Raw genomic sequence first — 25992 nt, 5'->3', positions numbered from 1 at the left:
ACCTCCCCCCAGTGCAACTTGAGACCATTGCTTCTTGTTCTGTCATCTACTGTCACTGAGAACAGCCTAGCCCTGTCCTCTTTGGAACCCCCCTTCAGGTAGTTGAAGGCTGCTGTCAAATCCCCCCTCACTCTTCTCTTCTGCAGACTAAACAAGCTGAGTTCCCTCAGCCTCTCCTCGTAAGTCATGTGCCCAGGCCCCCTAATCATTTTCATTGCCCTCCGGTGGACTCTCTCCAATTTGTCCACATACTTTCTGTAGTGGGGGGGACCAAAACTGGACACATTACTCCATGTGTGGCCTCACCAGTGCCGAATAGAGGGAAATAATCACTTCCCTTGATCTGCTAGCAATGCTCCTACTAATACAGCCCAATATGCCATTGGCCTTCTTGGCACGCTACCGACTCATATCCAGCGTCTCGTCCACTGTAATCCCCAGGTCCTTTTCTGCAGAACTGCTGCGTAGCCAGTCGGTCCCCAGCATGTAGCAGTGCATGGGATTCTTCTTTCCGAAGTGCAGGACTCTGCACTTGTCCTTGTTGAACCTCATCAGATTTCTTTTGGCCCAATCCTCCAATTTGTATTGGTCACTCTGGACCCTATCCCTACCCTCCAGCCTATCTACCTCTCCCCTCAGCTTAGTGTCATCTGCGAACTTGCTGAGGGTGCAATTAATCCCATCATCCAGATCATTGATAAAGATGTTGAACAAAACTGGCCCCACTTGATACTGGCTGCCAACTGGACATCGAGCCATTGATCACTACCCGTTGAGCCCAACAATCTAGCCAGCTTTCTATCCACCTTATAGTCCACTCGTCCAATCCATACTTTTTTAACTTGCTGGCAAGAATACTATGGGAGACTCTATCAAAAGCTTTGCTAAGGTCAAGATACATCACATCCACCACTTTCCCCATATCCACAGAGCCAGTTATCTCATCATAGAAGGCAATCAGGTTGGTCAGGCATGACTTGCCCTTAGTAAATCCATGTTGACTGTTCCTGATCACCTTCCTCTCCTCCAAGTGCTTCAGAATGGATTCCTTGAGGACCTGCGCAATGATTTTGCCGGGAACTGAAGTGAGGCTGACCAGTCTGTAGTTCCCCGGATTCTCTTTCTTCCCTTTTTAAAATATGGGCACTATATCTGCCTTTTCCCAATCATCTGGGACCTCCCCCTATTGCCATGAATTTTCAAAGATAATGACCAATGGCTCTGCAGTCACATCAGCCAACTCCCTCAGCACCCTGGGATGCATTAGATCTGGACCCATGGACTTGTGCACGTCCGGCTTTTCTAGATAGCCCTTAACCTGTTCTTTCACCACTGAGGGCTGCTCAGCTCCTCCCCATACTGTGTTGCCCAGAGCAGCAGTCTAGGAGCTGACCATGTCTGTGAGTACTTCAGCTTTTTCCACATCATCTGTCACTATGTTGCCTCCTCCATTCAGTAAGGGTCCCACACTTTCCCTGACCACCTTGATACTAATGTACCTTTAGAAACCCTTCTTGCTATCCTTCACATCTCTTGCTAGCTGCAACTCCATTTGTCCCTTGGCCTTCCTGATTACACCCCTGCATGCTCTAGCAGTATTTTTATACTCCTTCCTAGTCATCTGTCCAAATTTCCACTTCTCGTAAGCTTCCTTTTTGAGTTTAAGCTCACTGAAGATTTCACTGTTAAGCCGAACTGGTCAGCTATTCTTTCTGCACTTCAGGATGATTTGTTCCTGCACCCTCAATAAGGCTTCTTTAAAATACACCCAGCTCTCCTGGACTCCTTGCCCCCTCATATTAGCTTCCCAAGGGGATCCTGCCCATCAGTTCCCTAAGGGAGTTTGTCTGGTTTTCTAAAGTCCAGGGTCCATATTTTGCTACTCTCCTTTCTTCCTTTTGTGAGGATCCTGAACTCAACCATCTCATGGTCACTGCTGTCTAGGTTGCCACCCACTTCTACTTCCCCTACCAATTCTTCCCTGTTTGTAATCAGCAGGTCAAGAGGAGCATGAGCCCTAGTCGGTTGCTCCAGCACTTGTACCAGGAAGTTGTCCCCAACACTCTCCAAAAACTTCCTGGATTGTCTGTGCATTGCTGTATTGCTCTCCCAGCAGATGTCAGGGTGATTGAAGTCCCCCATTAGTACTGGGGCCTGTGATCTGGAAACTTCAGTTAGTTGTCCGAAGAAAACCTCATCTACCTCATCCTTCTGATCGGGTGACCTATAGCACATGCCAACCACGACATCACCCTTGTTGCTCTCGCCTCTAAAGTTAAACCAAAGACTCTCAACGGGCTTTTCTCCAGTTTCAAACTGGAGCTCTGAGCAATCATACCACTCTCTTAAATACAAGGCAACTCCTCCACCTTTCCTCCCGTACCTGTCCTTCCTGAACTGTTTATCTTCATCCATGACAGTGCTCCAGTCATGTGAACTGCCCCACCAAGTTTCTGTTATTCCAATCACGTCATAGTTCCTTGATTGTGGCAGGACTTCCAATTCTTCCTGCTTGTTTCCAAGGCTTCTTGTGTTTGTACATGCACCTAAAATAACTAGTATGAATCAGGATGCTTCCCGTCTTGTACCCTCCTCCTTGTGTTTCCTCCCAGTATCCCACTCCCCCACTTACCTCTGGGTTTAGGTCACCATCCCCCGGTGAACCTAGTTTAAAGCCCTCCTCACTAGGTTAGCAAGTGTGTCTGCAAAGATGTTCTTCCCTCTCTTCGTTAGGTGGATCCCATCTATTCCTAGCAATCCTTCCCGGAACAACATCCCATGGCTGAAGACTCCAAAGCCTTCTCTCGAGCTGACTCTTGCAATTTTTAGCTTTATCCGGATTGCTGCATAACCCAAATATCCATCGCTACTAAGGTGAAACATCTCAAATGAATTTGGGCTGTAATGAATGGCTTAATTGGGAGACAGACCATTAGTCAGAGTATGAAGCCAGAATTTCAAAGTAGAACTTGACCTCACTTCTCAAAGTAGAGCTAATGTTTTTTTCAAGAAGTGCATGGTGCCACTTAGATTGCTGAATTACCATATTGTGTGAGTGAGTGATTGTTTTTTGTTTTTGTTCTTTTTACTTTAGAGACTCAGGACATAGAAATATGCCTTTTTTCATCATTAATCAGCTGACAGCCTCGCAAATGTGGGCTGATTGACAGACGCAAAAGGGCATTTTACCGCATAAAACCATTTCTTTTCTTCCAGAAACTAATTCCGAAGATTGAATTCCTAGAATTGAGTCACAATGATGTGTCGCTAGTAGAGAATTTACAGGTCAGTGACATTATTGAGGATTCACTTTTGTCTCCAAAGTCTTGGGATGTGAGAGCACAGAGCTGCTTCGTTTGGACTCTGGTATTGGCTGCCTTTCTCATGAATAGTGCATGAACTGTAAAGATTACATTCTGACATTATTAAAAACAATTTGGGGTGGCTCCCTCCATGTCCATGCTCCACCATATACTACTTTCAGTCCTCCATTTTCCCTCTCCTGTGTTTTTTCTTGTTTCACCAGCTCCCCTGCAGTTCTTATCACTTTGCATAGCAACCAGCTGGCAGTGAAGGCAATGTGGGTCTGTAGAACTGAGCCAGGGGGATCTCTCCCTCCCTACATGGGCCCATGTGGATGAATGATAGCATACACAATTTTTTAGCAATGCTGGCTAGTGTGCAATGTAATCTTGCACACAGCTGGGGTGAGCCTTAGCACAATGTCTCCAATAGATGTTGTTTAATTTGATTGAATTGGTATGTGATGTTGCTGTTGTGTTCTGGTGTTGCAGCATCTTTACAACCTCATTCATCTGGACCTATCCTACAACAAACTTACATCACTGGAAGGAGTTCATACAAAACTTGGGAACATCAAAACTCTGAATTTAGCAGGAAACCTTCTGGAAAGGCTATGTGGCCTTAACAAACTGTACTCGCTAGTCAACCTGGATCTTAGCAGCAACAAAATAGATCAGGTAAATGATTAGCTTCATTGCAACAATAAAATTAACTTTAACAAATTGTCCTTCAGATTATGGAGAATTGGTTTCAAAGTTAAAATACAGATATACTAGATTTTTGTGCTTGTGGCATTATTATAGTTTTCCTGTTGTATACACCATATACTTTAGTCTACACATTTACACATATGCTCACATTCAAAGAATGCAAATTTGAGTGACACTTATATTTATATGCAAATACTTTCAGATTGACGAAATAAGAAATATAGGAAGCCTTCCATGTTTAGAAAAGGTGGTCTTATCCAACAATCCTTTGAGCATCATTCCTGATTACAGGACCAAAGTGCTAGCCCAATTTGGGGACAGAGCCTCAGAGGTAAGCCACGTGGAATTTTTATTTGAATTCAGTACCTAACAATCTTTTTATTTTCTAAAAATCTGTAGAGAAAACAAGTGGCTAGTTCAGCTTTTTTTGCACAGCTGTTAAATTTGCAAAAATTCCCTTAAATGTTTACTATGTGTTGTAGATGTTTTCTATTTTAGAGAATGAAACCAACTTACTCTTGACAAGGTCAGTTATGGGAAGAAAACTTAACCTCGTCTGGTAGAGAAGCACCACATTTACATTTGAACACAGTTTTTGCTACAAAGGCATGAAAATAGCCTTTCTGGCACTTTTGAACTTACATTAAAACATGTCTCAGTCCTTTGGGCGTTAGGGTGGGGAGGTCTGGTTTTCCATGAAAAGTAACCCTACAGATGTACTTAGTTTGTCATTATGGTACCAGATTATTTTAAATGTTTGTATTAGTGTAAACAGTCAGTGGTCATTCTTAAAATAGCGGCAGTGTCTTGCTTCAATCAGTGCATCATTCTTTCAGTATTGCTACTGAGGCTTAACCAAGCAATTTGTCTTTATGGATTTTCTTCAGGTCTGTTTGGATAATATCAGTACCACAGAAAAGGAACTCGACACTGTAGAAGTGTTGAAAGCTATTCAAAAAGCAAAGGAGGTTAAGTACAAACTGAATAACTCTGATAAGAAGGTGAGTTTTTAAGAGGGAGAGGATCAGGGGCTAGAAACCATGTAAGGTAAAACATGAACAATGTGGTGCTTGGGGAAAATAAAAAGACTTGTAGATGTTAAATAATATCTCAAATTACTCTTGGATCTATTTGGCTTCTAATGAAGTATCTATATTATAACAACTTCTACAAAACATGCTTTGCTTGCTTGTTTAATGTCTGATGCACTTTAAATGCAGCAATTTTGCACATTTTTCCTGTTCTGTTCCTTTAACTTCAGTAATGTCTTCTATGTCTTCCTTTCTGTGGTGGTCTGGCAGATGGGGAGAAGGAGGGATAGATAGAATGACTTCACAATATACAGAGTGGCTAACTTGATGAGAAGCACAGCTATGCTGGTCCATATTACAAGTTGTAAAGTCCATTCAAAGATGATCATTAAAAACAATTTCCACTGGTTATGCAGTAAAGTATTAAAATAATTTTCTAAAAGTCCCTCCCTTTTGGCACTGGTGGGGATTTCTTTGAATTTTTTTTTTTTATTGTTGGAGAAACAAAATCAGGCGAAACTGCCCCACCTCTGCGGGTACACATACTCAGACTTGTTCTCATTGAGCTAGTGCAAGTATAAATAGAAGTGTACCTGTGGTAGCATTGGCAGCAGCAGAGTGACTACCCACCAGTTTGACTCTTTTGTACGTGGCACATCTCAGCTGTGCTTCTGCTACCTAAGCTACTGCTGCTACACTGCCATTTGTACTCAGTGAGAGCTAGTGCAAATGTGTACATGAGCAGGGGCAGCACACCCATCTCTTGTAGCGTAGACATATCCTGAGTACCTCTCACCTGTAGTTAAAGTATGTTTCAGGTTTGCACTTTTGACTGTGACTGTGAGGCCAGGTATAACCAGACTGTCCAGAGTTGGCATTAGAAGAACTAGCAGAAGTTGCTCTGTTCTTTTAGTCACTCATCTGACTTGTGAAATGCACTGTTCCATCAGTCTAGATATAACAACTGGTTAATATTATCAGTATAATCAAAATGGCATTTTCTAAAATGGACCCTTATAACAGGATTTCACTGTAACAGAAAATAAAATATAGACTTTAATGGATGTGAACTGAAAATTGTTCATGACAGCTGAGCTTTCACAGAAAACAAGCCATGTGATTATGTGGATTTGTTTGAGTTCTTGGATCTAATATTTGCTCTGTATGTTTCAGTGGTGCTAGATTCTTGTTTCTTTAACCACTACATACTTTCTTTATTAGATCAGTGAGGACTCCAGGCTCACTGCTGCCAGCTCCAAATCAAACTGTTCTTCTCTTACTGTTCATCCTTCCTCTTCTTCTCTGCCTCGTCCTGTCAGCTCCAGCCAAGGTAATCATGTATGTATCGTGCTGCTGGGTTGGGCCTCTTGGTCCTGTTTTTCTAGGCTGCATTGATATACATGAAGTTTATATACTAAATATGGGGCTTTGTCAGCATCAGTTGAAGCGTAAAGGCAAACGGGTACTGTCCCAGACATCTAAGCTATATTTATATTGGCAAAATTCTGACCTATAGTTTTCCTCTGGTGGTGTTAACTGTGGTAGCTGTAGTATAAACCTGGTGCAAATCTTTTTACCACTGTATCTAATCCTGCTCAAACCACTGGTGGAGGACTACACATCCAGCTTTTCCTAATGTAGATAAATCTCTAGTGCCCTAATGGCAAACCTTTATGTACAGCAATGCTTTAAAATGGCTTTTCTTCCCTGTTTGGTTTTGGGATATTAAGAGGGAATTGATGTGGTGGTAGTTCCCATATTGCTTTTTGTCAAGAGACACAGTTAAGTCAGGAAACCTGAAAGAAGGTAGAAAAAGAAGGGGAGCAGAGAAAAACATCAGTAGTAACAATATTAACTTGAGGGCTATCACACTGATTCTAACCCTGTGATCTCAGTATACCCATTGTGCCAAAATCCTTCTGTCAGATGTTCATAAAAACAAACCCACTGCATAAATGTGGCATACACAAAAAGGCTTTGTGCTCTGTGTACTGCTTTTGCAGCAGCCATTAACACTATTTATAGAGCTGTGCTCATTCCTGCTGATTTACAGGAATGTTGATGCATGACTGAGGATAAGTGAACATCACTGAGCTTTTTTGGCTTCAGTTGAGTTAGAAACACAGAAAATGATTAAATGGAAACAAATGGTAGGGGTTAAGACCATTTCTTATTCCTTAAGATGGTATTGCAAACAAGGGAGTACGTCAATTGTATGGGTTGGGATGGGAAGCAGTTGACCCTTTTCCTGTAAACATTTTATTCCGGGTGAGGGAGGTGGAAGTGTCCAAAGCTCGTGCTCCCATTCTGGGAAAGAATAAGATGTTACCAACATTTCTGCAAAATCTCATGAGGTTTCCCCAACCTTCATCTTCTATGAGAAGGCAAAGATTGTTATGATAGCACTCACATGATTATTTGTATGTGACCAATATAGGAATCGACACATCAAAGCAGACTCGGTTACCGTTTTATGTACTTCACCTAACCTTTCAATCTATTTTAGATTTCTTTTGTAATCTACAGATTAAATGCAGTCAATTTTTCTAAACTCTGGACAGCTGCTACTTAATTTGTGTTAGGTATTTTGATTCTGTAATTGCTTTTCCATGTACTAAATTATTCAATATTCTAGGTCATTGCTTAAGAGTGGAGTTTTTGTTATAATACATCAACATGTAGCTTTAGATGGGCATCCATGAAGAAGTAAAAGGAAGGTGGGAAATAGCTGACAAAAATTGGAATTAAAAAATTTCTGGGAAATATTTAGGCTTATTCTTTTTCCTGTTATTGTAAATGATTAGGAGTATGTTAAATTGTGGACTTATTGACTGAAGTGCTCAGTCATCTTGTAGAAATTTGCTGCAAGAAAGATAGTGAAAGGATTAAAATTCATTTACCTTAAATCTTTAGTAAGTTGTTTTAGTAACAAGATGTGAAAGGCTAAAATTAAAAAAAAAAGTTGGAAAAGAAGTCCAATAACACAGCTGGCTACTATTGAGATCAGTTTATAAGACTTAATAATTGTAAGTATTTGGGCATCTAGAAAGGGGATATTTTAAAATCTCACTTGATTTTAAGAATTCTAGGTAGAAATTTTGAAATATGCAATCTAATTATCAGTTTCACTGTTAAGCTTGTTACTACCAAGAACTGAACTGCAGTCCCTGACACATTGCTTTTATGAGCTGTATTCTTTGCTGTCTTTCAAGACAACACCTGTTTCCATGATATATTAATCACATTAAATGTTGCAGTAAATTGCTTACGGGAGAGATGTAAGTAGCTAGATAGGAAACAATATACCAGAAATAATGCTTTAGCGGCCTCTTAGCTACTTTTGTTCCCTACATAGTTAAAGCAGTGTTTCCCCTGAGGAAATAACTTTTTTCATCTGAGTTGGGAAAGAATATTTGATTTGACTTTATGATCTTTTTAAAGCCGATCTAAAAAGTTGCATCCATAACTTCTGTGCAAGTCCTATACTTCACATCAAGAATTACAATATCAATAGATGGTCCATTTGTTTCTAATAATTAATTACAAGTATTTATATGAAGTGCTGATATAAAACAATCCTTATCATTGGTAGCATTGAAAAATTGATCCACTATATCATGTGAATAAACACTATTAATATTACATAGAGCTTCCCATACAACCCTTGCTTATACACACTCAGGCAATGTAGTTTGGACAGCTAATCCTTGTGTAACTCAAATCAGCTATTCTGAATCAGGTAAAATAACGGTTTAGGATTAGTATTTTGGATACCAGCCACATTTCAGCTATCTGAGTATGTGTGTATGTGAAGGTTTTGGATTTGGTGAGATTTTGTAGCTGTAAACTAGTAGAACATAAAGATGTGAGAGAGAATCGCAAAGGAAGCACTGCATTTTTCAGTTTTGCTGTACCAGCCAATAAATGTTTAAAATACATTATTCAAATTACTACTGAGTTTATTGTACCAAATGTGGAGGCTAAATTCAATCATTTGTTTGAAAGCCCTCTAAGGGTATGTCTACACTACGAAATTAGGTGAATTTATAGAAGTAGATTTTTTTTAGGAAGCGATTTTATACAGTCGATTGTGTGTGTCCCCGCTAAGCACATTAAATCGGCGGAGTGCATCCACAGTACCGAGGCTAGCGTCAACTTTCGGAGCATTGCACTGTGGGTAACTATCCCACAGTTCCCGCAGTCTCAGCCGCCCATTGGAATTTTGGGTTGAGCTCCCGATGGGTCAAAAACATTGTCGCGGGTAGTTTTGGGTACATGTCATCTGTTTCCCTTCCATCTGTGAAAGCAACAGCAGACAATCATTTCATGCCCTTTTTCTGTGCAGACGCCATACTGCTTTCAGCAGACAGTGCAGTAGGACTGCTAACCGTCATCATCCAACCACCGCTTCCGCTGCAACTCTGCTCTCCTGGTGCCATGAATCCACCTCGCAGGTCCTCTTGTTGTTCTTTATAAATATCTATTCTCGTGGCATCCAGTCGTCATCCACCACTTCCGCTGAAACTCTGCTCTCCTGCAGACGCCATACCATGGCAAGCATGGAGCCTGCTCAGCTCACCTCTGCTGTTGTGAGCGTTGTAAACACGTCGTGCATTATCCTGCATTATGTGCAGAGCTTGCAAAAGCAGGCGAGGAGGTGACAACAGCACAATCACAATAGTGATGAGGACATGGACACAGACTTCTCTCAAAGCACAGGTCCTGGCAGTTTGGACATCATGGTGGTAATGGGGCAGGTTCATGCCATGGAATGCCGATTCTGGGCCCAGGAAACAAGCACAGACTGGTGGGACCGCATAGTGTTGCAGGTCTGGGATGATTCCCAGTGGCTGCGAAACTTACTAATGCATAAGGGCACTTTCATGGAACTTTGTGACTTGCTTTCCCCTGCCCTGAAGCGCAAGAATACCAAGATGAGAACAGCCCTCACAGTTGAATTACCTTTGGGGATGTTGAAATGCCTATAGTTATCCTTGGGGACCCAGCCTACCCCTTAATGCCATGGCACATGAAGTCATACACAGGCATCCTGGACAGTAGTAAGGAGCAATTCAACTATAGGCTGAGCAAGGGCAGAATGGTGGAAGAATGTGCATTTGGACGTTTAAAAGTTTGCTGGCGCAGTTTACTGACTAGGTTAGACCACAGTGAAACCAGTTTTCCCATTGTTGTTGCTGCTTGCTGTGTGCTCCACAATATCTGTGAGAGTAAGGGGGAGACATTTATGGTGGGGTGGGAGTTTGAGGCAAATCGCTTGGCAGCCGATTACAGTGTGACAGTTCTGTTTGTTTCTCCTTGATGAAAACCCGCCCCCTGGGTTGACTCTACTTCCCTGTAAGCTAACCAACCTCCCCCTTTCGATCACTGCTTTCAGAGGCAATAAAGTCATTGTTTCAAAATCATGCATTCTTTATTAATTCATCACACAAATAGAGGGGAAAACTTGCAAGGTAGTCCTGGAGGAGGGGGGGGGGTGAGGAGGGAAGCACCGGGTGGGGTGGTGGATGAGGGGAGGAGGGAAGGACAACGCCACACTACAGTTCAAAACTTATTGAATGCCAGCTTTCTGTTGCTTGGGCAATCCTCTGGGTTGGAGTGGCTGGGTGCCTGTAGCCTCTTCCTCCTCTTCCCACCCCCCCACCCCGCGCGTTCTTGGGCATCTGGGTGAGGAGGATATGGAACTTGGGCAGGAGGGCAGGCGGTTATACAGGGACTGCAGCGGTGATCTGTACTCCTGCTGCCTTTCCTGCAGCTCCACCAGACGCCTGAGTATGTCAGTTTGCTCCTACATTAGGCTCATTAGCCTCTGGGATGGAGATAATTGGGAGAGGCGTAGAAACATTTGCAGCTGTGGGAGGAAAAAAGGGAGAGTAATATTTAAAAAGATACATTTTAGAGAACAAAGGGAAGACTATTTCACACTGAATCAAGCGATTCACATTACACAGCACATGTGCTTCACCCCACCCCCACCGCATGGCTAGTATCAGGGAAGAACTCTCTCAGCCAAACATGAACAGCTCAGCATGAATGGGCCTCCACCCACCGCGTTGGCAAAGGCTTTTAGAGTACCTCTAGGAGAGCATCTTGGTGATGTCCCTGGAGGATTTCTGCTCTATCCCCAGACACGTTAACAGACTTTTCCAGTAGCTATACTGGCCGTGAATGCATCCCAAGTCTTCAGGGCAAATTAAACATTAAACATGCTTTTAAACTCTGTATTATATTTACAAAGGCATACTCACCAGAGGTGCCTTCTCTGGCTTCATGGTCCAGGAGCCCACTTTGGGAGGGTATTGGCTCCAGGGTGCTGAACAGTTCCTGGCTGCCGGGGAGAAGGGATTCTCCGCTTGCCTGCTGCACGGATTCTTCTCCCCACACAGCGATCAGATCCAGTACCTCCCATTCGGTCCATGCTGGAGCTCTTTTGGTCACCTGTGCTGATCAGCTTGCCACGCTGGCCAAACAGGAAATGAAAGTCAAAAGTTCCCGGAGCTTTTCCTGTCTACCTGGCCAGTGCATCTGAGTTGAGAGTGCTGTCCAGAGCAGTCACAATGGAGCACTCTGGGATAGCTCCCAGATTGGGATAGCCAATACAATCGAATTGCATCCACACTACCCCAAATTCCCTCGTCGGGGAGGAGTGCAGAAATCGATTTTAAGAGCCCTTTAAATTGACAAAAATGGCTTTGTCGTATGGATGGGTGCAGGGTTAAATCGATCTAATGCTGCTAAATTCAACCTAAACTCGTAGTGTAGACCAGGGCTAAGTGCAGATCTCAGTGCAGCTGCTGATGCCTCCATAGTAAGACTTAAATTCAACATATAAACAGACTTCCTTTGATTGGTACAATCTATTGTATGAAACTATCCTCTACTGTATTAATGACCACTTGTCAAGTTTTGCTTAGATATTTTAAGAATACTTGTCATACACTTGCAGTTAAATAATGTGTTTTGGTTTTGTTTTAACATTCTTTAAGAGCTATCTGTATTTGTTCTAGAAATAATTTGTAGAAAAACAGCCCTAGCTAGCATTTTATCGCCATCCAGTAGTTCGACTCCTACAGACCATACAGTTACCCAGAGATGCTCTGAAATACTAGACTCTAGATACAGAAATCAGGTAACTGCAATTCTCTTCCCATGTGTCTTCTGTTTAAAAATGGTTTTAATTTGTTTTTTCTTGGAGCAAAAACTTTGTTAAAATAATCCACAGCAGAATTTTCCTGTTAATCTGATTATTTCTGTACTATGTGATCTGTTGTAATGGGGCAAAGCAGAGTTAGCCCCAAATTACTTATCAATTATTAAGAGGTTTCAGTTTGTAAAGTACTGAAACTAAATATTTTACTCTGAACTTTTATAATAAATTGGGTATAAAATCAGTTTTCAACTTTTAAGCAAGATATCTGAGGGCTAAAGGCAAAGCCACTACCTGTCCAGCTCTAATGGACTAAGAACTAAAGACCTAATTTACAGTAACTGACACTTTCGGTCCCGTGGACACTTAATGCTGACTTTCAGGAGTTTTCTTCCACCTGAACTGAACGTAACTCTTCTGTAGCGCTAGAGGGCTTGGTCCACCTTCTAATATTTTAGAACCACTCAAGTAGTGTATGGAGTTGCAGAGAACAGGAGTGTAGTGTCCTGAGCTTGCTTCATGGTACTTGCATTGTGATGTTGCAGTTCAGTGCCATGACATATTGACATAATGTCAGTATCACATCACTGTCACTAACATCCACCTAGCTGCTAAGATTGCAGGATGGGGCTTCCCCTCTCTCTCTGCTGCTTCTGTCTTGTTGCTTGAAGGTAGGATGGATGGGCGGGGGGGGGGGGGGGGGAATAGCTATCTACTTGCTGCTGGGTGGGAAAAGTTTCTCTTTGGTGCTGATAGGGAAAATTCAGAGTGGTTTCAGTTTTCCCCATCCAGACTCCAGGTTCCTGATGGCTCCTTTACCATTACTTCATTAGTTTTAAGCTACTTGCATTTGTTAAGCAATGTTGGGAGCATTCCTGAGTAGGGGGCTGAGTCAGCTGGCACCTTTGATTTGCCACTGGCTTAAAGTGACTTGTTGAAGATTACTCTATCTCTCTATGCCTCCCTTTACCCATCTGCAGTAAAGTTTTGCATGGCATAGCATCCTTCATCCAAAGATCTCAAACTGCTTTTCTTACGCAGTCTCAAAACAACCCAGTGAGGTAGGTAAATAACCATTTTACAGGTGGGGAAATAGGTTCTGTTCCTGGTTCAATTTCTGCCTACCTCATGAGGTGTTCAGGCTGCTGAAGTAATGTTGGCAAAATATTTTAAGGTCCTCTAATGAGGTCCTTTAGGTGAAAATTAATTACCAAGTAGTGCAAGAGGCATACCAGCCAGACCTTTGGATTCAAACACTTGTTGATCTGACAGACTGTAAACAGCTCAAGAACCCTATGTTGATTAATATTGTTCTATGACTAAACCCATGTTTACTGAAGTTTGTATGACACTTCTGTTTGTTAAATACAACATGGCAGCTCCCTGACCTTCCTTTCTTCTCCTTAGGTGCCTATTTCTCTGTTGGACTTATCAAAAGAATATGGAAGAGGTCATCACATTTGGTGAGATAAAATGACTAACTTCTAATATAAATTTGCTTATAGTAGTTGGCTAATGTCTCTGGATACTGTGTGCGTCTCTGGACACAGTCCTGGCCTTTAAAGCAGAACATGTTCCCGTTTCTGGAACTCTGGCCCTATTTTTCTCATCTTGAAAATTTCTTCATGAAATTTCATCAGAGTTCTCTTTTGAACTGTGGGATGTATTTGAAAGTTCACAACTGCCTCAGTGGCTGTATAGTGAAGTGGTCAGATGACAAGGTGCCATCCTGCTTTAATACTGATTAAACTATCATTGCATGTTTGGTGATTAAATTTATTAGGAATGAGGAAGAGAAGATAAGTGAACTCTGTGTACTTGTCAGTGCTCTAAGGGTTAAGTTATACCAGTCTTGTGTTTGAAATAGTTGGCTGAAGATCACAGATTCTGTACAAACTACACTGTTACACTTTCTCTTGAAGTGATTGTATAGGCTTGAGAATCAGTCTTGATACACAGTAGAAAAGGTCTTGGATAGATATGATTCCTCTTAAACTCAACCTTACACTCTTGTTTTTTTCTGTTTCTGAAGTTTGGACCATTCAGATGAAGAACATGGTGCATTGCCTGACCCTCGTTACACCATCATCTTGCCTTTTACCTGTATGTCATACACTGCCACCAACCAGGATTTTATCCAGCACCTCTCCACCTTGATAGCACAGGCTTTGCAGAGATCACCTCCTTCCTCTACTGAAATAGAAAACAAAGAGAGCCCTGTGAGTGATTCCAGTGTCACAGATAATGAAGATGGCTATTTTGAAATGGGACTTGGAGACCGGACTTTCGAGTTCAATGCTACGTCAGATATTGCCGCACCAGCTCCAGATAGCACAAGAGCTGAGAGCATAGACATAGTCAAAGTTCTCTGGAGTTTTTCTATTCAGGTTCATAAAGGAGGAGTCAGGCAGTTTGCCTCTTGTTTGGTTTTGACTGATAGTGTAGTAGCTGTGTTTGAGATTCCTCATCAAGATCCAAAAGGCAACTGCCAACATATCCCAGCTGCCTTGAAACTAGCACTGTGCTTTCCATATACAGATCTTACAGAGTTTGGCTTTCTCATGCCAGAAATATGTTTAACCCTCAAGGTGAGAAATAATGACAACTGCCTGTTTGTCGTTTCGGACTCCCAAAATCTTCAGGACTTCTATTCCTGTTTACAAACATGTTGCTCTCAAAGCTGCACATCCCTGTTTTCAAGTTCCACGTTGTACTGTGGCAAAGCAAGCTTGCAAGAATTTGTCTACCAACTGATGGGATTTTATCACATTTCACCAGATGGCATGGAGATAAAAGGTTGCTTCCCAACTTACCTTGTTTACAGCAATAAAACTGATGTTCAAAAAGCCTTCCATCTACCAGAATCAGTGGATGATAACAGAGTATGGTCTGACCATGCCTTGTGTTCTGCACTTTATTCCACATTGTATAAATCTGCTGAACAGAGTCACTATGCATTCCATCCTTGTTGGATATTTCTGACACCCCAGCATTTGCACATAGTAAAGGTTGATTTTAATGTAGTGCCATCTAAATGTATAGACTCAGAAGATGCAAGAAATGTATTCAAGCTGAGCAGGATTCCACTGGCTTCTGTTGTGTTGCATCCGACCAATCATCCCATACAGCAGAAAGGGTCATTTTCAGATGGACATGTGCTAGAGTTACTCATTGGACACAAATTTGTTACAGCAGTATTTGTTCTACCTCATGAAAAATTCCATTTTCTAAGAATCTACAGTCTTTTGAGGACACTTCTGCAGAATGTTAAAACTATAGTTATTTTGAAAGCTTCCAACAGTTTGGAATCAGTAAGAAATCACCTCTTGGATTCAAAAAACAGACACAGCCAGACAGCAGGGTAATTGACTCCCTTAAAATACATACCCTGCAGCATTGAAATTAACGTGGCCTAACCAGCACAGTGTTACTGGAAACTTAAGTTTAACAGTGCGGCAGGACCTGGGTGTATGAGAATCAGGCCCCTAGTACTTGTAGTGTCTATCCTTTCACTCTGGATACAGGGTTATACAATATCAGTTGACAGTTCATACCTGCTGCTCAGCTTTATGTTTACAACCTATTGTATGCTCTTGTGAAAGGAAGCTTTGCATTTTGCCTGAAACCTAGTAGAAGGAAAGCAAACAACAGAGGTGTTAAAGTAAAATAATTTACGTAGTGAACAGGAACTCCATTGAAACAAAATATAATATGCTGCTACTAAACCCACAAATCTCTGTTATGAACTACAGAATGGACTTTAAAGTATGAATGTTGCTTATGTGGGGAAAAAACTCTGCATCTCTACTTGTTAGTTACAGTTTTTGTGTGTGCATTCTGACCTGATGTTTCTTGGTCTCTTCTGCCTCCTAGCTTTTGCAAGCCTTGTTTGACGCTATCATCTTTATATCCATCTGAATTTCTGATGCAGAAAATTACGGAAGATAACCAAATTCCAGCTTATCTTCCAATATCTTCATCTCTTCAGTATGTGGCTGGGCTAAAAGGAAATGCGATTGTGGAGTTTTTCCATAACAGCGTTGCTGAGGTATTGTGTGCAAATTAGGGACACTTTATGCAGGCTACCATCAACCTTTTAAAACTAGAAATGTATTTAAAAACCTTTCTTGTTCAAACTTAAACCCAGAACATAATAGATACTCCTAAATCTGGAATTTACTGATCAAGACCCCAACCCTGTAACTGCTTCCAATTGAGTGAACCCCTGTTCTGAGTCTCACAAATGTTGTTGGGGCCCTACAAAGCTCCGGGTCTGGCCACAAGGTCCTCAGTACAGGATCGGTACCTAAATTAATGGCATATTTGTCTTGAAAACAGTGTTTCTCCAAGGATGCAGCTTTTTTTTTTTCAGTAAGAGTTAAGAAAGTTACAAACAATTGGTAGGATGGGCTTTGAGGGAATTTAGTTGCGTGCCATTCAGATTTCACTGGAAGAGTGTCTTAGGGCTTCTTAGGTGATGCTTGTGTATAAATACAGAATTACATAGGCATAGCTATTACAATTGCAAAAAGACTAGCGCCCTCTGAGTTGACAAATCCAATATCTGATACCCAAGCAAATATTAGTTGGGATGTTAATGGGTTGGATATCCAGCTTGAAAATACAACTCTTATCTTAAGTCATTTTGCTGTAGTTTGAAAGAAAACTCACTATGATCAGAATGAAAATGTCAGTTGAAAAGCTATTCAAACTTGCAGTGAACACCAAAGAATTTTTTCCCTAATTTTTTAAAGTGCAGTTAACCAGACTTTCAGTAGAACGTACTCAGTCTACATGATACTCAATTCTGCAGTTCATAAGTCTTCGACAATGGTTTTAGTTGAGAACCTACAGACTTTTTATGGAATGAGATCAAATTAGGAGCTGTTAAAATAATGGTTTAGAACAGTGTTTCTTAGACTATGGGTCCCGACCCAAAAGGGGGTCACAAGGCTATAGTAGGGAGGTTGCAAGATCACAAAAAATATTGCTGGGGGAAGAAGGAGCTGAAGGGGGAAGGGAGATACAACAGCAGCACAGAAGTAAGGGTGGCAATACCATAAGTGTGCTCCTCTGAATATGTATAGTAATTTGCTATCACTTTGGGGCAGGGGAATCATCACAATCTGAAATATTTTCAAAGTGAGGCCCAGAAACCCTGATTTAGGAAATTGAAACAGCAATATTGTGGCAAATGTTGGATGAAGGATTTGTGAACTCAATTTGGTTTTACTGAATTTGGAAAAATCATTAGCGTAGTTTCAACAGATATCAAGTGTTCTGGGCATAACATCTAAGAAACTATGGCAGTAAATTAATATAGTAAAATGCATTCTAATTCTACTTCCCAGTATAACATGTGTCTGAGGTAATTGCTAGTCATGCTTCCTCCTTTTTTCATAAAGCTGCTTGAAACTTATCTCCTCAGCAGTATTTGAAGGTTTGTGTTGCTCTTTGAGATATGGCAGGCATCGTGAACTTTACTTTTACTTACAGAAGCTCCTTAACTAGATTTTGTGGGCATAACTCTGCCAGGTTTTCTGGTTTTAGATTTTTTTAAGTAGTTCCTCATCAACTCTGTGAATCTTGGAATCGAGTAGTGTGGTAGGCTAGACCACAATAAAAACTTCCTGTCACCAATTCTTAATCTCATACACACTAGAACAGTTTCATGGACAACTCTTTCGATACAGCTGCACTCAGCAACTTTGGGGAAAACATTATCACACTTCTGTGTTCATATGTTAGTTTTGCATTGGTTTACCAGGAAAGCAGTTCCCAAAAGCTGCTTCTAACAAGTCAGAGGTGAAGACATGCAAAATCAAGCAATATAATTTGTCTTGCAGGTGGAAAACGAAGAGCTGAGACATCTTATGTGGTCTTCTGTTTTATTTTATAAAACTCCTGACACAGAAGTGACGGCTTGTGTGATGCTCTCAACAAAAGCTATTTACTTTCTGTTGGATGATTCTGTAACTCATACTAATGAGCATCAGTTGGGTAAGACAAAAAGGGTTAATTTTGAATCTCTAATAAAGTTGCAGGGTTAATTGGTAAGTGAGCCTCTATTGTCACACTCTTCTTCCTTTATATTCAAGGTGCTCATAGAATCATAGATTATTAGGGTTGGAAGAGACCTCAGGAGATCATCTAGTCCAACCTCCTACTCAAAGCAGGACTCTAAACATCCCATCATGGGTTTTTCCAGGCTTGCCCTTTGCAGCATGCATGTGTGCCTGGGGCTTTACCTTGCAATAAGGGTTTTGGGTCTTCATCCAGCACTGCACCTCAAATAGCCCCTTCTCCATGACGTCCGTGCATGCTTCTTTCTGATGTTACTTAGCAATCCCCAGCATCTTCTACGCAATTGAAATGCCATTCCATTGCCAGCAGTAATGTGCGACAGGCCTAAGGGTTGTATTGTGCCCCTCTGTCATGTGAGTAACTTATTGACTACTTGTCAGTGAGAGTTGCATATGGTTCATGGGCACAGTGTGGCCCTGAGAATGTGACATGCTGTCAGCAATATTTGCCAGTTCGAGGAGCAAAACACCTCAATTGCTTTTGATACTGGGTCTCCCAGTCCGCACTAGCTGTTTACCACATTGTCTTCTCAGGAGCGAGGCTTAATATTTTTAGATTGAGGTTGCCTAATTTTATTTTGATTATGTATAAGCCATTCCTTAAATGTGCTCATCTTCAGAAGGCAAAGTACATGTTCCACCAAAAAATGGGCAGAAATGGAGAAAGTAACAAACTCTAAACACTGAATATAAGTAGGTTATGTTTTAATAGCTTATCTGGCATGGTTGCTGAGTAGAGATCATCCAACTCTTTAATCTAGTTGCGCACAAGTAGAGATTTCCCAGCACGATGATACTGTGGCTCATTGTAGATCAGTGGCACGTGTGGTGGATGGGTTTCTTCTGGTTTGGGCAAGAATAAGACTTCTTCATAAACCTCTTTCCTCTTAACATTCCTCTGTTTACTCTGGCATGTGCGTTTTGGGCCAGATTCTTTTTTCAGGTATACTACCAGAGATGAGGTTCAGCGCTGTAGTTTGCCCCAAGAAAGCTATTAGCCACCATTCATAAAGTGTGGTATCTTAGGACTAGTTTCTGCCTTTGAGTGCAGCCTGTGTCCATGTGTTTAGGGGTCCTGTGCCTTTGTGATATACTTTGAACTCTAAGAAAGTCTGAAAGCAAGTTATATCATCCTCATAGATGGTGATGGGGGGGGGGTGGATATTTCACTGAATGCAGTATCATCTCTCGTTTCTGAATTTTTGGAATGTATCTGCATAAAGAAAGCTTCCAATATTAAATGAGTAGTCATTAAAGAAAAATGCTTTTCAAGGGTTTGTTTCAAGCACAACAGTGGAGAAATTTATAATTTAATTTTTAATATAGATCACTCTAGGATCTGAATGTAATTGTTTGTAGTCTAAATTTATTATTCTTCCTTTTTGTGACTTGCTCTTTATCATACTATATTCTTCGTTCATTAGACTTTTGGAATCAAGAAAACTCAGATTTTGAAAATAGCTCTTTCCACCTCTCTTGCTGCTTTGTGCTAAAACTTAACGATCTGCAATCAGTAAATGTTGGACTTTTTGATCAGTATTTTCGAATTACTGGTGAGTAACATTTTATGCTGTAGATTTTTCTAGTTGCAGATACTACTGTCATCTTGATTTCATCCCTGTCTTCACTTCACTCTTGATATGGAGCACCATGTTATCCTGCTGTCTTTTTATAATTAACACATTTCCAATATGTTAACATTTATGATGTCACACTGGTGCCACTATATAAATAAGCGTGGCTGAAAAGACTGTCCAGTTCCAGTGGCTTATGTTGCCCAATTAATAATTTTGGGGTGTGAAATTTTACACTTTCCTCGCCTAAAGCGAAATAAAATGTGGGGAAAATAGTCACTTCAGCCTTGTGTAAAACATTCAAGGAACGCAGGAGTGAACATTTCCAATTGAATGTTTCATATCTTTTTGCAGTTTGATAAAGATTTGAATTTAAAGTATGCATGTGTACACCATAGTGCACTCAAAGGATTAAGTGATCAGTGAATGAAAATGTGCTCTGCATGTTGAGTGTTTTTCTTGATTTGTGTGCATAGTGGGTTGAAACTTGAAACTTGTAGCCTTGTTGTGATGCATTAGTGGAAGTGTTTCACCACAAGTGCCTCTGCCATTGAGATGTGTAGGCAGATAACCATGAACTACTACAAAATGATGGTGCTTATTGAATCTGTGGCTGTAGCTTCATTCAAGCAAAAAGCAGAAAATGATTTTATGATGGTTTAATGATATTTGGCTATTGCCTCAAGACTTGAATGGGCAGAAATGGAGATAGTAATGAACTCTAAACACTGAATATAAGTAAGTTATGTTTTAATGGTTTATTTGGCAGGTTTGCTGAGTAGAGCTCATCCAGTTCTTTAATCTAGTTGCACACAAATTGAGATTTCCCACCATATTTTGAAATAGATGCAAATATCCCCTGACTCTTACTCCATTATGAGAGTTAGTGTCTCTTGCCAAGAGACCATTCTGCCAGTTTGTTTGAACATGCTTCCCAGATACATAAGGCTAGTAAACAAGGGAAATATAAACTATTCTTCCCTAGTCTTTCATTCTTAAGAATTTGTAGCACCTTCCATTTTTAATGTGAATTTATCGTAGTCACTCATTAAATGTCATTTCCCATTATAATTTTTCTTTTGGCTTCCAGAAATTATTGTAAATGTTTATGCCTTGAAGCCTCTATTCCATCCTTTTAACCAATTTTTAAAATTGCATGGTATGTCCTATTTTCATGTCTCAGTGATGTGATGCTAACAGAGACCTCCAGCAAAAGTAGACACTAAACTTCTAGCTGGTCTAGGGTAACATTTGCAAAAGAACCTGTCCCATTTTGAAGAGTGATATAGGTACTTAAATGGCTAAATCTCAATGAAAGTCAAAGGGATTCAAGTGACTTAGTAGCCTAGAAGCTTTTGAAAATTTTACCTCTGCTTTTTTTGGGAACATAATATAACTACTAGCTTAGCTCTCCTAAAAACAAACCCCATCAGAGAATAATATCATCTATGTCTTATATAGTACTTTTAATCAGTAAGGCCAGATATTTAATTAAAATATAAAAAATAAATTTCAAGTTGACCTGAGACCCAACAAAACAAAGAAATCCAAAGTTAGGGATACAGCTGTCAACTCTGTTCTTAGCTTTCCCTGTCATGTGAAGATTGCAATTGAAGGTATAATTTGTACGGCAAAGTTTATGGGAGACTTTAAGACTGAAACCCAGTCCTTATACTTTTTTAAAGGGATTCTGTCACCTTGAAATCTAGTGACTTTAATATACGAGTTCAAGTATTACAACTTGCCTCTGACTACCAGATGTTGGACTAAATGATGGCATTGATCACTCAGTAATTGCACTGTTTGTTCATTTCCTCTGAAGCACCTGGCATTGGCTGCTATCGGTAGACAGGATACTGGGCTAGATGAATCATTGGTCTGACCCAGTATGTCCATTGTTATATCCTCTCTGCCGTGGCAAAGATCCTAATGAGGAAACTGACCATAAAAAGGTGATGCTGTAGGTGACCTTATCAAAGTGTAAGTGCACAAATTGAACTGGAAAAGCAGGAGGAGTTTTTCCTTTAACTTAGTTCACTTTTAACATCTGTAATTAAAATATTTTCAGAAATTTGTTTTCTTTTGAAGGTAAATTTTCAAAGTAATGAACAGTTATGGAGTTAAATATCTACATTCAGAAATGTTCATATCCAGTGTTCCAAAATAAAGTACCTTATGAAAGTACATGCTCTAATCTTTCAGTAGGTCTGGGAGGGTCCCTTATCTTTTGGTCAGAGGATCAGTTCTAACTAGTTAACCAAATAAAGACATCTCAAATCCGTCATTACAGGAAATATTCTATGGTGGTGAATGAACGTCTGCTGAAATTGTAGTAAAGCTACAAATAGATATGTAACTGGCTTATATTCTGTCTTCTCCAGGACATTCTGCAGATCATATAGTAACCTGCCTAACCAGAGACAGTTACAGTACTCATGCCTTTATACAGCACCTCATGGCAGTGCTGTCATTGCTGGCACGCACACCTTCACCAGAACCAGTAGATAAGGATTTCTACTCTGAATTTGGGAATAAAAATACAGGTAAATGGTCCATTCTACACTCTTAGGTTAGTATATCAAATACTAGAGGGGTAGCCGTGTTAGTCTGGATCTGTAAAAAGCAACAGAGTCATGTGGCACCTTATAGACTAACAGAAGTATTGGAGCATAAGCTTTCATGGGTGAATACCCACTTCGTCAGACTCATGTGGTGGAAATTTCCAGAGGCAGATATAAATATGCAGGCAAGAATCAGTCTAGAGATATCGAGGTTATTCAATCAGGGAGGATGAGGCCCTCTTCTAGTATATATCGAATACTGTGTAATGTGTATTTTTTAAAAATCCAAAAGTAAAAGATTTTATGCATTGATTGTCTGCTTCCTATTAACTCAGTTCCACTTCCACTTGAAGTCCTGTGTGAGTTTATCCTAGACTTTCCTGTCTGAACAGAAATGTTTAATTTCTAATACATTTGCACAGGGGGAGGCAATATGATGATATAATTCTCCTTTTATAGAATCCAATAAATTACATCCCTTACATAATCTTTTGGGCCATCTACAGCTGTAGCTTGTATTTATAGGTTAGACTTGTAACTTAGCGCTCTTTAAGGAACAGTCTCTTAACTTCTGCAGGAGAGAGACTTTTTTGGTCTCTAAAGGTTGTACGTTCGTGGACCAGTAACAATGACAGATTAGAGAAGATTTAAGGGATTTTTAAAATGTGTTAAATTTGTACCTTCAGCTATTAAAATGCACAGTGATAACTCTGCTTTTGGCTAGATTTCTAAACTTAGCAGAAGGTTCTCTAAATAAAGCTGAATTTTTTGATGGTGCTTGTGATTATTTTAAGAAAGCTTTTAAGGAAATCATTGCTTAAGTCTGGCCTAAAACATTTTACTTACAGCCATTTATGGTAGACCAGAAGCAGCGAATCCTCCTACTGCAGGAGCTTGCTCCTTAGGGAGTGGTGTGCACATCATGATGTGACATTAGACATAACACACAACTTGTGAGAGAGTTCTTTTCAGAGGGACCATTTAAAGATGTCTGTTCATCTGCTATAGCAATAATAAGGGATTTCATATTTGTGTTCTCAATGATTCCATACTGGATTCAATCCGTTTAGAACTCAAAACTTGATTTGTCTCCAACTACTAGCAAGACAAATATTATCTATGGTCTGAGAATCCAGCTATTTTTTTCTGCCTCTTACGTCACCACCACTAATAAAGATTATTTAATTGGAACTGAAAATGGTTGACGATGCAAGAGGCAGATGAGAAATCCAGTTAAGGACATGCAATCCAAATAAATTATTCACGTATTTTATACAAATAAAAACTGTGCATAAATAATGGCTAAACTTGAGTTGTTCCAGCTGCAACAAACTGTCAAAGGATCTAATGTTTAGCCACATGCATCAGGGAAGTATTGTGTAATACTGAATGTAAAGTAAAATTCATGTATATTTGTGCTTGCAGGAAAAATGGAGAATTATGAACTGATTCACTCTAGTAGAGTAAAGTTTATATATCCCAGTGAAGAGGAAATTGGGGACCTTGCTTTTCTAGTGGCAGAGAAGATGTACAGTTTGGCTAACCTCCAGTCTCTAAATATCCTTCTGTATGTGTTGGCATTTCAAGTGAATCATACAGAAGAAACTGCTCAAGCCAATAGTTCACTTCAGCCTAAAACACTCATTTTAACCAGTTCGGATTTGTTCCTTTTCAATGAGGATTATATCAGTTACCCGCTACCTGAATTTGCAAAGGAACCACCAAAGAGAGACAAATATCAACTCACAGATGGAAGACGAATCCGTGATTTAGACAGAGTGCTTATGGGCTATCAGACATATCCACAGGCCCTCACGTTTGTGTTTGATGACGTTCAGAACCAAGATCTCATGCAGAACCTAATGCTGGATCACTTTGGAGATACTTTCAGTGCCCCAAAGTTAAATGCTAAACATAAAGGCAGTGGGAATAGAGAGATCCAGTGGTATATCTTTATCCCAAGTGCAGAAAGCCGTGAGAAACTAATATCACTGCTTGCAAGACAGTGGGAGATCTTATGTGGTCGGGAGCTGCCTTTGGAACTGACTGGATAATTGTCGCACAGCTAAGTGATTGGAATGTGAAATAAAGAACAGTACTTGAATAAGTAGGACTTTGGTATTATCTGAAAACTTAATCAGAGGCTGATGCTCGACTCTACTGTCATTATGGTTCCCTTGTGCAGTGAACAATTTAATATAGTAATACAGTATAAGCTTCTGAAGTGTTAACTGAGAAAAAAGCTTTTTGTAAATTCTATTTTTATGCAATGGTATACGTACACAATTTTCATGAAGCATCCTGGGAAACTGTATGGAACAAAAGGAGTCAACACTAGATGTTGTCTAGGACTATTAACATTTCCACTATTTTTCAATATATATCAGTCTAGCTGTTCTATACAAACTATACTGTGTAAATAATGGTAAGAAAAATGCTTGTGACGTTAAAAGTGCAATGGTATTTGTACAAGATGTATTTTATTGGGTATGCTGCTAACACTTATTATTTAATGACAACAAACACTTTGACATTTTGTCTTTTTGAGGTCAAATTTAATTGTTTGCTGCTAATCATGAACCTAGTGGCAAAAGTCACCTGGAGAAACCACAATTAAATGTTACATTTTCATCTGAAATTATAGTTCTGTGGCACTCTTTCATTATAGATTTGTAAAATGATTAAATCAGTTTGCTACTGTCATGGAAATGGAGTGCCCAGCATTGATAGACTAACATTTTGCCAGCAAATAATGGTAAATTTGCACCTCTGAGTACCAAGTGTTGTTTGTTGCCTACTTTCTCAATACAAATAAAGTGAAATTTGACAGTTTGTTTACTTGACTTGTTTTCTGTATATCTTTATTCACACAGATTATTTCAAGCATTTGCAAGATTGTATAAAGCAGCGTAGCTGCAGTGACTGCTATAGAGCTTATGCCAGTTTAGATCAACTGAGTCTCTGTCCCTAACTCTAGAAGTATAAATAACTGTTCTGGTGATGATTGTAAGTAAGTGCTTCTGATTTATAGCAAGATTGTTTTGTATACATTTTTATATCCCCCTCATCATTGTAGTATCTGAGCGCTTTCCTGTAGGGCCTTAACTTTACTAGCATCTATCTAATGGCAGGGGGAGAATTTTGTTTTGGAATATTTTGTATTATATACGCACACGTTGCTATACGTTTATGTTGGAAAAGGAAAGATCAAAGGTGTGCCTTGCACTTAGCGGGAAGGTGTTGAGGTTTGTGCTGGTCCTTAGTTCCTGCGGGAGTTCATTCTGCAGCCTTGGACCAGGCCCCAAGAAAGCTGCACTCTCCTGAACAGATGAGCTTTGCCCTTACTGTAGAAAGTTCCATTGTGCTAGAGGAGCAAAGTTGTCAACCACAATCTTCATATCAGAGCTTCATTCGATCTTGTAGATATCCTGGGTCCAGATCATTGAGTGCCTTGAAGATAATGCCCGAGACCTTGTATCAATGCGATATCGTGTGGGAAGCCAGGGAGCAGAGGACCGGTTTGATGTATTTGCAGTAGCCCATGTTGCTGTGGAAATGTGTACCC

The 25992-nt window shown here is 40.3% G+C and overlaps 1 protein-coding gene across 3 annotated transcripts in view; it reads left to right on the top strand.

Annotated features, from left to right (window-relative positions):
• NISCH (nischarin) overlaps positions 1-25270 on the top strand; it is a 95130-nt gene extending 69860 nt beyond the window's left edge. For 2 of the 3 annotated variants that reach the window (XM_045023356.1, XM_045023358.1), the window contains 13 exons: positions 3217-3285; positions 3795-3980; positions 4216-4344; positions 4901-5014; positions 6266-6374; positions 12070-12191; positions 13617-13672; positions 14242-15570; positions 16083-16257; positions 18056-18209; positions 19717-19845; positions 22248-22409; positions 23853-25270. In XM_045023356.1, coding sequence (XP_044879291.1) covers positions 3217-3285; positions 3795-3980; positions 4216-4344; positions 4901-5014; positions 6266-6374; positions 12070-12191; positions 13617-13672; positions 14242-15570; positions 16083-16257; positions 18056-18209; positions 19717-19845; positions 22248-22409; positions 23853-24481 — 3363 coding nt within the window. In that variant the 3' untranslated portion in view covers positions 24482-25270. Of the gene's footprint in view, positions 1-3216; positions 3286-3794; positions 3981-4215; positions 4345-4900; positions 5015-6265; positions 6383-12069; positions 12192-13616; positions 13673-14241; positions 15571-16082; positions 16258-18055; positions 18210-19716; positions 19846-22247; positions 22410-23852 lie in introns of all 3 variants that reach the window. The other variant, XM_045023357.1, reaches the window with a different exon arrangement.
• The last annotated feature ends 722 nt before the right edge of the window (positions 25271-25992 follow it).

This window comes from Mauremys mutica, chromosome 7, assembly GCF_020497125.1.
Source record: "Mauremys mutica isolate MM-2020 ecotype Southern chromosome 7, ASM2049712v1, whole genome shotgun sequence".
Classification (NCBI taxonomy): domain Eukaryota; kingdom Metazoa; phylum Chordata; order Testudines; family Geoemydidae; genus Mauremys; species Mauremys mutica.
The sequence above is the reverse complement of the archived record's forward strand: the minus strand, read 5'-3'. Positions and strand labels throughout refer to the sequence as shown.